We start from the raw sequence: 12873 nt of genomic DNA, 5'->3' as shown, positions 1-12873 counted from the left end.
GGAGGCACTGGAACCAGGGTTGGCTACAATTATATCACCAATCCCAACATGTCCAGGGCCATCAGAGCCTGGTTTGGAGTTGGTGAGATCCGTGGTCTAGGGGTGTCCAACTGAATAGAGGTCCAAGTGGGATTTAAATTAGACCCAATTTTACTAAACCTGTTCTATCAATCAGATTAGTTGTTAATGAGAAATTAATGTTTCATGTCAATGACAGTGCAATAGTATAGCTAGTAAACTTTGCGTCCTCATAATGCTAGTAACCTGGGTTCAGTCCCAACTTCAGGTCCTATCTCGAGTTTGTATACTCTCTTTGTAATTGTGAGGCTTTCTTCCCATGCACTGTTTCCTTCCAAAGACATGCAGGTCAGAAGGTAAAGTGGCTAAATAAAAACTTATTTAGACCACAACTGATGTGCAGTTGTGGTCACCCCATTATGGGAAGGATACGGAGACTGTGGTGAGGGCACAGAGGGGTTCACGAGGAAACTTCCTGGATTAGATAGTATGAGTGATAAGGAATAGTTAGACAAATTTAGGTTGTTCTTCCTAGAATGGAGGTTTTAAAATGATGAGAAAGGTAGATCAAGTTAGATGGTCAGAATCTTTGCCTCAGGTCAAACATCAAAAAGACAAGCTTTTAAGGTTAGGGAGGGCAAGTTCAAAGGTGACATGAGGCCAGTTTTTTTAATATAACTCAAGAGTGATAGGCGCTGGAATAGGCTTCCAGGGGTAGTAGTGGAATCAGGCAGTCTGGTGGAGGTTAAGATTTTTAGATACACACATGGAGCCTGCCATTAACCTAGTACTTCACCTTCACGGTCAATCACCCTAAGTGTATTACTTCACACTTTTCCAGGTTGAACTGCATCTGCCACTCCTTTGCCCAACTCAGCACCCTTTTTACAGTATAGCTCATTGTAGTTTACAGCAACCTTCTACACTATCCACAATATTGCCAACCTTCATATCATCTGAAAATTAACTAATATATATCGCAAAGAGCATATGACCCAGACAGATCCCTGTGGAACACCACTGGTCACTGGCTTCCAGGCAGAAAATGTTACGTCTACTAACACCTTGGCTTCTGTGTTCACTCCAAAGGTGAAGCAATCTCTTCCTTTAGATGAGTCCATATCACTTCCCACAGTGGCCTTGGTGTATCCAGCCATTCTTTCATTGAGGAGGAGCTGAAGTTGCTTTTCTGTCAAGGCCTTGGTTACAAATATGGGGGGGGGGGGGCGGAATTGTAGGCCAACCTGACTTTAATTTCCGAAACATTACTGTTAACCTTTGGTCTGTGGAGTTTGCCAACAAATCACATGTTGTGGGTCCAAGCTCCACTACAGAAACCCACAAACTGTAACCCTATCATGCTGGATTAGACAGAATTGTTAGTTTCTGTACAGTTTAACAACTTATGCCTGATTGTATTCAATATAACTATATATGTAACTGTTCAGTATATTTCCCAGTGGTCACAGAATGTATATGCAATTGTTCAGTGTGTTCCCAGTGGTTACAATTCTTTGTATCATTTTGGATGCTCCTTTGGTATTGCATTATTTGAATAGGCACTATCTGATTGGTTAACTCTTATCTACAGATTTGAATGTAACACCTCTTATCTATGGTACGAGTTAACACATCCGCCAACCACCATTATGACTTCTTTCCTTTCCCTAATAGACACCTGCTTTTCCCCGTTTCCAATCTCTTTGTTGTATTAGCACGTCATAAAACAATCATGAAGCAACATGCTTTATGCCTCTTTCTTAACTTCAGAAAGAACTTTTTAATCAAAAACATCAGAATCCAACAAGTACTACACTCAGGAAGGGGCTGTCTTTTAAGCTGGGTTCCCCTGCTCTTTCAGGTGAATGCAAATGATTTGTAGAGAAAGGGAATGATTTCCTAGATCAAATTACTACTTATCCCTGAACCAACATTATCAGGAAGGATTCTCCGGTCAGTTGTATTTTTTCCCCATTTGTGGGACTTCAGTCAGGAAGGAGGTACAGAAGCCTGAAGGCACACACTCAGTGATTCAGGAACAGCTTCTTCCCCACTGTCATCCAATTTCTATATGGACATTGAACTCATGAACACTACCCCACTACTTTTTTATTTCTGTTATCTTGTATGACCTATTTTAACTTAACTATTTAATGGACATATAGATACTTAGTGTAACTCGGTTTTTTCTCTCTATTTATTATTCATGTATTTCATTGTACTGCTGCTGTAAAGTTCACAAACTTCATTAGTATTAAATCTGATTCACTAACTCCAAGGCTGAAATACATTTCCTATAATACAACAGCAACTATTATTCAAAAGTATGGCACTTGCTGTAAAGCATTCATGTTGAGAGATGTGCTATGGAATTCATAGAAAGCATAGAAAACCTACAGCACAATACAGGCCCTTTGGCCCACAAAGCTATGCCGAACATGTCTTTACCTTAGAAATTACCTAGGGTTACCCATAGCCCTCTAAGTTTCTGAGCTCCATGTACCTAACCAGGAGTCTCTTAAAAGACCCTATCATATCCGCCTGCACCACCGTCGCCAGCAGCCCATTCCATGAACTCCCCACTCTCTGTGTAAAAGATTTACCCCTGATATCTCTGTACCTTAAAACTGTGCCCTCTCATGCTAGCAATTTCAGCCCTGGGAAAAAGCCTCTAGCTATCTACACGATCATTGCCTCCCATCATCTTATACACCTCTATCAGGTCACCGCTCATCCTCTGTTGCTCCAAGGAAACAAGTCTGAGTTCACTCAACCTACTCTCATAAGGCATGCTCCCCAATCCAGGCAACATCCTGTAAATCTCCTGTGCACCCTTTCTGTGGTTTCTACATCCTTCCTAAAGTGAGCGACCAGAACTAAGCACAGTACTCCAACTGGGGTCTGACCAGGGTTCTCTATAGCTGCAACATTACCTCTCAGCTCCTAAACTCAATCCCACGATTGATGAAGGCCAATACATCGTATGCTTTTTTAACCACAGAGTCAACCTGTGCAGCAGATCTGAGTGTCCTATGGACTCGGGCCCCAAGATCCCTCTGATCCTCCACACTGCCAAGAGACTTACCATTAATACTATATTCTGTCATCATATTTGACCTAGAGAGGGAAAACTCTGATTTCAAACTTCCGCTGCCTTGCGGCCATACCCACTCTTGGGAAAGGCTTTGGAGTAAACCCTGAGGACAAATCCGGAGCTGGAGTCCCTAAGGCAGTCCGACATTGCTTTCAACATCGCTCTGGCAACTCCTGAGATGACACTGGTGCCAAGCTGTATCAGCCCTTGCCCTTCCCTTGGACAACATTGGTGGCGTGGAGAGGGAGACTTGCTGCTTGGACAACTGCCGGTCTTCCAAACAACCTTGCCCAGGCCTGCACCCTGGAGAGACTGAAGCAAGACTTTCCAGGCACAGATCCATGGTCTCACGAGACTAACAGATGCCATCCAATATTTGACCTACCAAAATGAACCACCTCACTTATCTGGGTTGAACTCCATCTGCCACTTCTCAGCCCAGTTTTGCATCCTATCAATGTCCCGCTGTAACCTCTGACAGCCCTCTAGACTATCCACAACACCTCCAACCTTTGTGTCATCAGCAAATTTACTAACCCATTCCTCCACTTTCTCATCCAGGTCATTTATAGAAATCACAAAAGTAGGGGTCCCAGAACAGATCCCTGAGGCACACCACTATTGACCAGCTTCCATACAGAATATGACCCATCTACAACCACTCTTTGCTTTCTGTGGGCAAGCCAGTTCTGGATCCACAAAGCAACGCCCCCTTGGATCCCATGCTTCCTTACTTTCTCGATAAGCCTTGCATGGGGTACCTTATCAAATGCCTTGCTAAAATCCATATACACTACATCTACTGCTCTACCTTCGTCAATGTGTTTAGTCACATCCTCAAAAAATTCAATCAGGCTCATAAGGCATGACCTGCTTTTCAAGAAGCCATGCTGACTATTCCTAATCATATTATACTTCTCCAAATGTTCATAAATCCTGCCTCAGAATCTTCTTCATCAAATTACCAACCACTGAAGTAAGACTCACTGATCTATAATTTCCTGGGCTATCTCTACGCCCTTTCTTGAATAAAGGAACAACATCTGCAAACCTCCAATCCTCCGGAACCTCTATCACCATTGATGATGCAAAGATCATGGCCAGAGGCTCACCAATCTCCTCCCTTGCCTCCCACAGTAGCCTGGGGTACATCTCGTCTGGTCCCGGTGATTTATCCAACTTGATGCTTTCCAAAAGCTCCAGCACATCCTCTTCCTTAATATATACATGCTCAAGCATTTCAGTCCACTGTAAGTTATCCCTACAATCGCCAAGATCCTTTTCCGTAGTGAATACTGAAGCAAAGTACTCACTTGATCTGCAGAAGCTGGTAGTGATTTGGATCTTCCACACAAATAAAATAATTGAACCCTCTGATTTAGTTCTGCTAAATTGCAGTTCTGTCAATAATTCAAAGAAATCTCGCTTAATACCACACGCCAACATTTCTTATTCTCCTTGGTACCCATGACTACATCAGGCACCAATAACTAGAGATTGATTAGAAAAAGTGTTTAAGGAACAGTTAATCAAGTATGTTTCAGGCCAGTTACAGTATGTCATCCACCTTTCACTGTAACACACCAAAACCAGCTCATAATTAATCAATAGTTAAATCCAAATAAAACACACCTCTCAAAATTACTATCAACCTACATCAGTACAACTGAATACTACAATTTTAAAGAAGCTTCATTTGCCACATCTACATCAAAACATACATTGTTTGTTTGAGCCAATCAGCAAGGATTTTACTGGGCAACCCACAAGTGTCGCCATGCTGCTAGCAACAACATAGTGTGCCCACAACTCATTAACCCTAACCTTACATCTTTGGAACATGGGAGGAATCCAGAGCACGCAGAGGAAACCCACATGATCATGGGGAGAACACACAAACTCCTTACAGACAGTGGTGGCAATGATGTTTGCAGATCTGGAGGTTTGCAGATAGGTCTACAGCTTGAGCTGTAAAAAGTTGTGCTGGCCACTATGCTACCATGTCACATCTCACTCATTCATTTTACCCTGGTGCTTATCCACATCCTGGACTTTGCTCATTCACTAAAGCATTACAGTTAAAGTCTTAAAGAAGCTACATTTCCATGCATCTGATCTATTCTTTTCCACTGACATTAAAAACAAACCTTTAAACATTTGTGTGTTTAGAAGTTCTACCAAAGATGCAAAAACACCTATAATAACATTTCAAACTGAAGCACTTACAAAATAATATTTTCTGACAACTGTGCAATCATTTAAAGTGTTAGGGCGATACAAGAATAGTTGTAACTCCGTGCATGAGCAGATGTTTCTGGTAGCAATGTTCAGGAGCTTGGAGAGATTGACTGTTGAAAGCAATGAATGTGGAACGGGTGAATTTCATTTTAATCCAGCAGAGACTCAGTTATGGAAATGCTTTACTGACTGGTTTAACCTCAGCAGAAATCTAAACATAATAAAGGGTGTGATGTGTGTAGAAAGCAAAGTTTGGGATTGCCTATAAAGGAGTTGACTGAAGTACAACTGATTAGCAGAACTTTGCAAATTCAGCAATGGCGTAACATGCTTTAAAAACCACCTGTTTCCCTTTCCCATTGGAAGTCACAGAAGGCAACAAATGACAGTAGAACCTGATGGCAGAAAGGCAGGGAGGGGGCGAGGTTGTGAGAGAAGCAAGCAAGTAGATATTATTCCAACCACTGCAGGATTACTACTGGGACAGGTACCTGTTAAATTAGGAGCACATTTTTCTAAATGTGTAGGAGCCATTAGCAAAACTAGTATTTATATAAATCTATTTACACCAATTGTATATAGTGAAGTTAGATATGAAGCATTCGATAGGATTTGGTCTGTAAGGATATTGATGCCACTTTGAGACGAACTGCAAGGTGGTGTGAGAATCTTAATATTACCAAGCAGCTGGGAAACATGCAGAAGTTTAAGGTACATGAGGCAGTAAGTTAATGTTCTTAGAGAATTATTAAACAAAAAAAAAACAAGGTAGCTCATGATAAAGTGAACACAGTCTCTGTGAATAATTTCAAAAGAACCTCAACCAGATTTCTACTTGGCAAAGACAGAAACCAAAAAGGAAATATCCCTGTTTTCCAATCCATTGGTTGGAAGAAGTCTTGCAGATTGAATGAGCTTTTTCTCAGGGTTGACTGATGATTTACCAGCTTAATTACTGCCAATATATACCTTGTATCTTTCCAACATCCTAAAGCATCATAATTTGTACATAAACCCCCTTCAACAATGCAAGGAAAAAATTATACATACTTAACATCACTGAAGACATTCATCTGCAGCTTCAAGAGATGTGCCAGACCGTCCATCAATTCAACCCCTTTCTCTACACTCAGGGGGCTGTTGGGAAAAAGGAGTGGGGGAGGGAAATACAATATTAATAATAAGAGTTCATTCATAACTGTTGAGCCAAAGGCTTCAAATAATCTATCACCTTTGACCATTCTAGAGTGCAAGCAGCAACACATTATATTGTCAAACTACAATGTTAATGGCAAGGGAATTGGGATCAGGTGCTGCTTAAGACATGATGAATAACCCAAGTTCTCCACCAATCATAAAATCAATTAACCACAAATAGAATAGAGATAAAAGTTATAAAGCATTAGTAGTCAGTCTTTGTGTATGAACAAACAAAAAATAATTAAACTTACCATAAAGTTTTAATTTCATGTGCAGAAAATAGCCCAATTAAAACATTAATTTCTTAAGTAAAGCTTTGGATAAAGGGTATTGCTCTAACTTATTCAAGTGTTTAATTTTTCCAATTAGCTTCTCTTACAAGTACCTTGGGTCAACTAAAATGATCATGAGCAAATTGAATGAGATTATGTGGGATGTGCATTATTTAGGAAGTTGTTAAAGCTAAATTATTCAGTTAGGGATTGTAGGATTTCTAACTGACATTTTTGTCATTTAACTGTTCCATGTCACTTGCTGGGTCTGGGTTACGTGGGATTCTAGAAACGTTGAATGCAGAAGATCTGCAATGGAGTGAAATGTAAGTTCTTTCCTAATCAGTTCAAAGAAATCTTCTACTTCATAATAAAAGCATTTTTATGCATCAAATTTCCCACTGAAGCAAAAAACATTTATGTTTGTGGAAGATTCAGGATATGAACATATGATCCACATGATTTAAAATGCTGCATTAATATATTCAACTAGATTTTGAAATAGCCAATCACTTAATGCTCCTGTGAACCAACCAACGTACTGTCTATACAACCAATTTACAATCCACACATACTATGTATGTAAAACAATTTTATTGGCAAACTGTAAAAATAATACATTTGGACTGTGTGAATTCAATGCAAAACATGATGCTGTTTCAAATGGGTCTTGTGCTGCAGTTCCCCTTCACTGTATATAATGTTATCAAATTTCAGAAATTCCTAGTGCAAAACAATGAAGACATTGGAAACACCAAGCAGGTCAGGCAGCATCAATGGAGGCAGTGCTAATGGTTCAGCTATGTTTGTCATAAATTTGGAGGCTGCATTTGGAATACTGCTAAGCTCGAGTCAGTGCAGAGGGGATTTACGAGGATGTTGGGACTCAAGGGACTGAGTTATGGAGAGAGGTTGAAGCAGATTGGGACCCTTCTCAGTGGAGAACGAGAGGTGATCTTAAAGAAGCATATAAGATTATTGCTGGTACAGATAGGGTGAATGTACACAGTCTTTTCCCCCAGGGTTAGGGAACCAAGAACTAGAGGACATAGGTATAAGGTAAGAGGGGAAACATTTCATAGGAATTTGAGGAGCAAGCATTCTGTCCAGAGAGTGGTCAATATATGGAATAATTTGTCACTCAGAGGAAGTGGTGGAAGTACATACATACGTTAACAATATTTAAAAGTTACATGGCTAGGAAGGACTTAGAAGAATATGGGTCTAAAGCAGGCAATGGGACCAGCTTTGATGGTTGGCATGGACCAGTTGAGCCAAAGGACCCGTTTCCAAGCTGTATGAGTCTAAAACTAAATGAAGGAAAGTTTGGTGAAAGATCATTGGCCTAAAGCATTAACATTTATTCTCCATGCTCTGATAATTATTGTTAGCATTCCCTTCCACAGACCCACCCAGCCAAATCCCAAGAGGATTAAAGAACCAGACCCTTTCATCCAAGCTGTAATGGGACCAGACTCCTCCTTGGAATGTGTTGGGATAATCTGGACATGTATTTGTGTGTTGCCATTTTCTCAATTCTGGTTTCTTCTTAGTTGCCACATTTAATGACTCCACCATGGTCAGTAATGCCTTCAGAATGTAAGTTCTATAAATCCCTTCAAATAAATGTCTAGCTCTTTTTCCAGGATGTTGTTTCTTGATTGTCATTGCTATGATCCATCTTTAGTACTCTGGGCTAATGTCATTATATTCTACTTGTCATTGTATTCTACATAATGCCACATCCTGACTGATAATGTGGCAACAAATATATGTGGATGTTTGTTCTATGCTATTTTTGCTACCTGTGAAAGTATATTGTTATTTTTGGGTTTTGGAAGTATTCATGTAGAAAAGAGTGGTGGGGGGGAATTTTAAATAAGTTTGGTCATGATGGATTTTACTCAAAATGAATCGTCATGACCAATTATTCATACATCTCATCAACATGGATGTTAAGACAAAGAAATAAATTTAATTTTAAGCTTTGAAAATGATTGAAGCAGCAGGTGGTAGAACACAATGGACAATTTCTTCTTCGCCAGCTGTCATTTTTGCACTGAACATTTTCTGAAGAGGCATGAGAATAAACTTCATCTGTATGCAGTTCCAGTCAACATGCTATAGAAAGGATGTGATGGCACTGGAGGGGAGATTCACCAGGATGTTGCTGGGATAGAGCAGGTCAGTTCTGAAGTGAAATTGGAACTAGTGTCACACACAAAGTGCTGGTGGAATGCAGCAGACCAGGCAGCATCTATAGGGAGAAGCACTGTCGACGTTTCAGACCGAGACCCTTCATCAGGACGAAGCATCGACAGTGCTTCTCCCTATAGATGCTGCCTGGTCTGCTGTGTTCCACCAGCATTTTGTGTGTGTTGTTTGAATTTCCAGCATCTGCAGATTTCCTCGTGTTTAGAACTAGTGTGTTGACTTAATTCTACTGAGGAAAAGTTTGGATGCAAGGTTATCAACCTGAAGCATTAACACTTCATCTCCGTGCCCTAATAAATATTTTAAGCATTCTCTTTCCTTTTTAGTGTTGATTGTTTTTCACCTCCACACACTCAGTCAAGAAGTCCCAAGATCTTGACCCTTTCATCCAATTTGTAGGAATAGGATTTCTTCCGTAAGCAGAGGGTGTTAAGACAGAGCAAGATTTAGGTAAATAAAATTATGATGGGTAGGGATAGGGCAGAGTGCAGGAAATTATTCATAGTCATAGAGAAGTACAGCACAGAAACAGGCCCTTCAGCCCATCTAGTCCATGCCAAAACCATTTATACTGCCTACTCCCAACGACCTGCACTGGGACCATAGCCCTTCATATCTGTACTATCTATGTACCTATCCAACCTTCTCTTAAAAGTTGACATCAAGCTTGCATGGACCACTTGTGCTAGCAGCTCATTTCACATTCTCACAACCTCTGAGTGAAGATGTTTCCCTTAAACATCTCACCTTTCACCCTTAAGCCGTGATCTCTAGTTGTAGACCCACCCAACCTCAATGGAATAAGCCTGCTTGTATTTACCCTATCTATAAGCCTCATAATTTTTTATACCTCTATCAAATCTCCTATCAATCTTCTACGTTCTAAGAAATACAGTCCTAACCTATTCAATCTTTCCTTATAACTCAGGTCTTCCAGACTCAGCAGCGTCCTTGTCTTCCTTATATTAGAGGTAAATAAAGCCACAAGACAGAGGTTGAGGGTAAGGGGGAAGAGAGTTGGAGGAGGTACAGTATGAGTGAGACCTTTTCCACCCATAGAGTGATGAGTACTTGGAATGCACTACCTGAGAGCTGGGTTGAAGCTGAGACATTTATAAAGTGTGCAGATGAACATTCAGGCATAGAGAGCCATGGTCCAGGTGCTAGGTGATGGGGTTAATGGAGAAAGGTGCGCACCAAACAACATGGATACATCAGACCGAATGATTCAACGATTCCATGATTCTGAGAGAAGATCTGCAAAGCCATTGAGAAAGAGCAGACATTTGGGACTAACTACTTGTTCTATCAAAAAGATAGCTATTTAAATACTATAAAATTTTGTCTCGCTTCAAATAAAGAAAACACTTCATCCAAAGAAATCGCTCAAATTACCAAATCACTAGCGTGACTTATCGCTTAGTCTTCAGAGACAGAGATTCAGGACAGAGTAATTAACAATAATTTACTTTGCCTTATTATTATATCCACTGGTTATCACTTTTGTCAATCTTCTTCACATTTCTTCTAAGACTTATATATCCTCTTTATAGACTGCAATTGTGGGAGAGGGATTATCGGCTACTTAGGAAAAGTATTGACCTGAAATGTTCATCATGGACGTAGCCCGACCTGCTGTGTATTTCTAACACATTCTCTTGACAGTCACTTCTAATTCGTCTACAGCAAAGCCAGTCTAGAACAGCCAATGTAATTCACTATTTTGTTGAAGACATGATAGTGCAGATACTTACTTTTGCGATGTCACAATATATCCACAAAGATCATTTTTTGATGATTCTACATCCAGGTTCAAGTCTCCAAGTTGGGAATTTTTCTTCTGAGTTCCTCTGTACAAAGGGTTCCCATCAGTTTCCGGACTGGCAAAATCTGACTCGTCTAAGCCAAGGATGCCACTTTTAGACTTTCTGACATTGGATACCTCTCTGGTGATAGTGTTGCTTTTCACATTTTCCATCCCAACTGTTTCACTGGATGAGAAGCCGAACCTTTTGATTTGGTTTCCCTGCGGGTTGATGTACAGGGGGTCAAGACCCAGAAGTTCAGTAAGAATTTGCTTCTCTTCACTGCTCACCTCCTCTGTGTTGGGAATCTTCCGCTGTGATAAGGATTAATTAGTATTAGTTAATATTAAACTATAATGATAACTTCTACATGGAAGTAAAACATCCTCTTTGTTATCACCTGCTCAACGCATTCAATTCATTATGTACCACTTCAGCATTGTCGCATTTAAGGTTTGACATGGGGGTACAGCAAGTAGTGCTCCTGTGACCCAGTTTGATCCTGACACCTCTGGTATTCCTTCCAGTCTGCACACTCTCACTGTAACTGCAAAGGCTCTGCCTCCTTCCCACATCCAAAAGACATCCTTGTTGATCAGTTAATGGTCAATGCAAATCAGTTCTAGTATTGTTGGCTGCTATTCCCCTCCATGCTGAGTGCCACCAGCAGCTTGTATGTTGCTAAGTGGATGGAAGGAGAATTAGGGCGGAGATGGTCTGTGTATGAAAGAGAATAGGTTGCAGTGGGGAATAAGTGGGGGGTGGGTAATAATGAGATTTCTCTGAGACCTGGCCTCTGAAACCCATTGGCCACCTCCTCATTTGTAACGAAATATGAAATTCACATCTTTGTGTGCGTGTCTAACAAGCTAATTTCTGTGCAAAATACCGTTACTAAATAACTTCACTTAACACTTAGAAACCACACTATAAAACCTTAATCAGTTCATTAACATGATGGAAAGCTTATTTAAAAGAGAAAAGTACTCTGTCTCATTTTAATAGTGATATAGTACAGTAATAAAGGGAGCATCTACTGTATGTTTAAAAAAAATCCCATGTAGTGGTAGATCTCTCATTCTCAGAGTAATTACCACTTCTATTTAAAGTGGAGATATTAACCATGTCTACAACTCCCAGAAAAGGAAATGGTCCCACTTCACACCCAGCTATATGTTGGACTGTGAACCAATCTCAACAGCAAAATATAATGCTGAATATTGTATATGATTCAGAGGAAGCTTGGCAGGGCAGATATTGTGAGGATGCTTTCTGTGGTGGGGAGGGATCCAGGGATTAGGGTCTCAGGTTGAGTAGGTGATCAAAATGAGAAAGTACATCTTCCAAATGGCTGTGAATCAGTGGAGCTGTGGAAGACGAGTCGTTAAGTCATAGCGTCACAATGCATGGAAACCAATCCTTCAGCCCACATTGTCCATGTCAACCAAGATGTTCATCTTAACCAGACCTTGGATTTAGACCATACCCTCTAAATTGTTCCTATCTAAAAGCACAGTGATGACAGATTGATTTCACTGCATAGGAGGTAAGGGTAATGGAGGCTACTCTTCCCTCTAAGCTGTGTGGGTGCATGGCTGCGCAGTAACTGAAATGCTCCCATGCACGTAGCCTTTGTTGCTGCGCGGCTGGGATTTTCTTCTATATAATATTTTATTAAAGTGCTGCGCAGTTCTCAGGCCGTGTAAAAATTTCCTGCTCAGAGCAATGGTTGGTCCATGCAGCTGTAAATAAAAACTAGACTCCTGAAACACAAACTCTTTCTCTCTTCGGTGACGTAACTAAGTATCTCCAGCTCTTTTTGTTTTATTTCGCAAATCCAACGTCTGCAGTTCATAATTAAACAGGGGTTGTTTAGCATACAAACTGTCCATATTTTAGCACAATTGCAATCTCCCATAAACATCAGTGTTGTGATAGCTGAATAGTCTGCACTTCAGTATTAGAAACATAAAATGCTATAACATATTCAACAAGTCAGGTAGCAGCCATAGAAAAAGAAGCAGCTGATGTT

At 40.5% G+C, this 12873-nt stretch overlaps 1 protein-coding gene across 2 annotated transcripts in view; it reads right to left on the bottom strand.

The window, feature by feature from the left end:
• The window catches only part of ptprn2 (protein tyrosine phosphatase receptor type N2), a 1022449-nt gene that overhangs the window by 622340 nt on the left and 387236 nt on the right, over positions 1–12873 (bottom strand). For both annotated transcript variants that reach the window (XM_073054872.1, XM_073054874.1), the window contains 2 exons: positions 10791–11155; positions 6401–6487 (listed from right to left, as the gene is read on the bottom strand). In XM_073054872.1, coding sequence (XP_072910973.1) covers positions 6401–6487; positions 10791–11155 — 452 coding nt within the window. The remainder of the gene's footprint in view (positions 1–6400; positions 6488–10790; positions 11156–12873) is intronic.

Source organism: Hemitrygon akajei, chromosome 8 (genome assembly GCF_048418815.1).
Source record: "Hemitrygon akajei chromosome 8, sHemAka1.3, whole genome shotgun sequence".
NCBI classification, from domain to species: Eukaryota; Metazoa; Chordata; class Chondrichthyes; order Myliobatiformes; family Dasyatidae; genus Hemitrygon; species Hemitrygon akajei.
The sequence above is the reverse complement of the archived record's forward strand: the minus strand, read 5'-3'. Positions and strand labels throughout refer to the sequence as shown.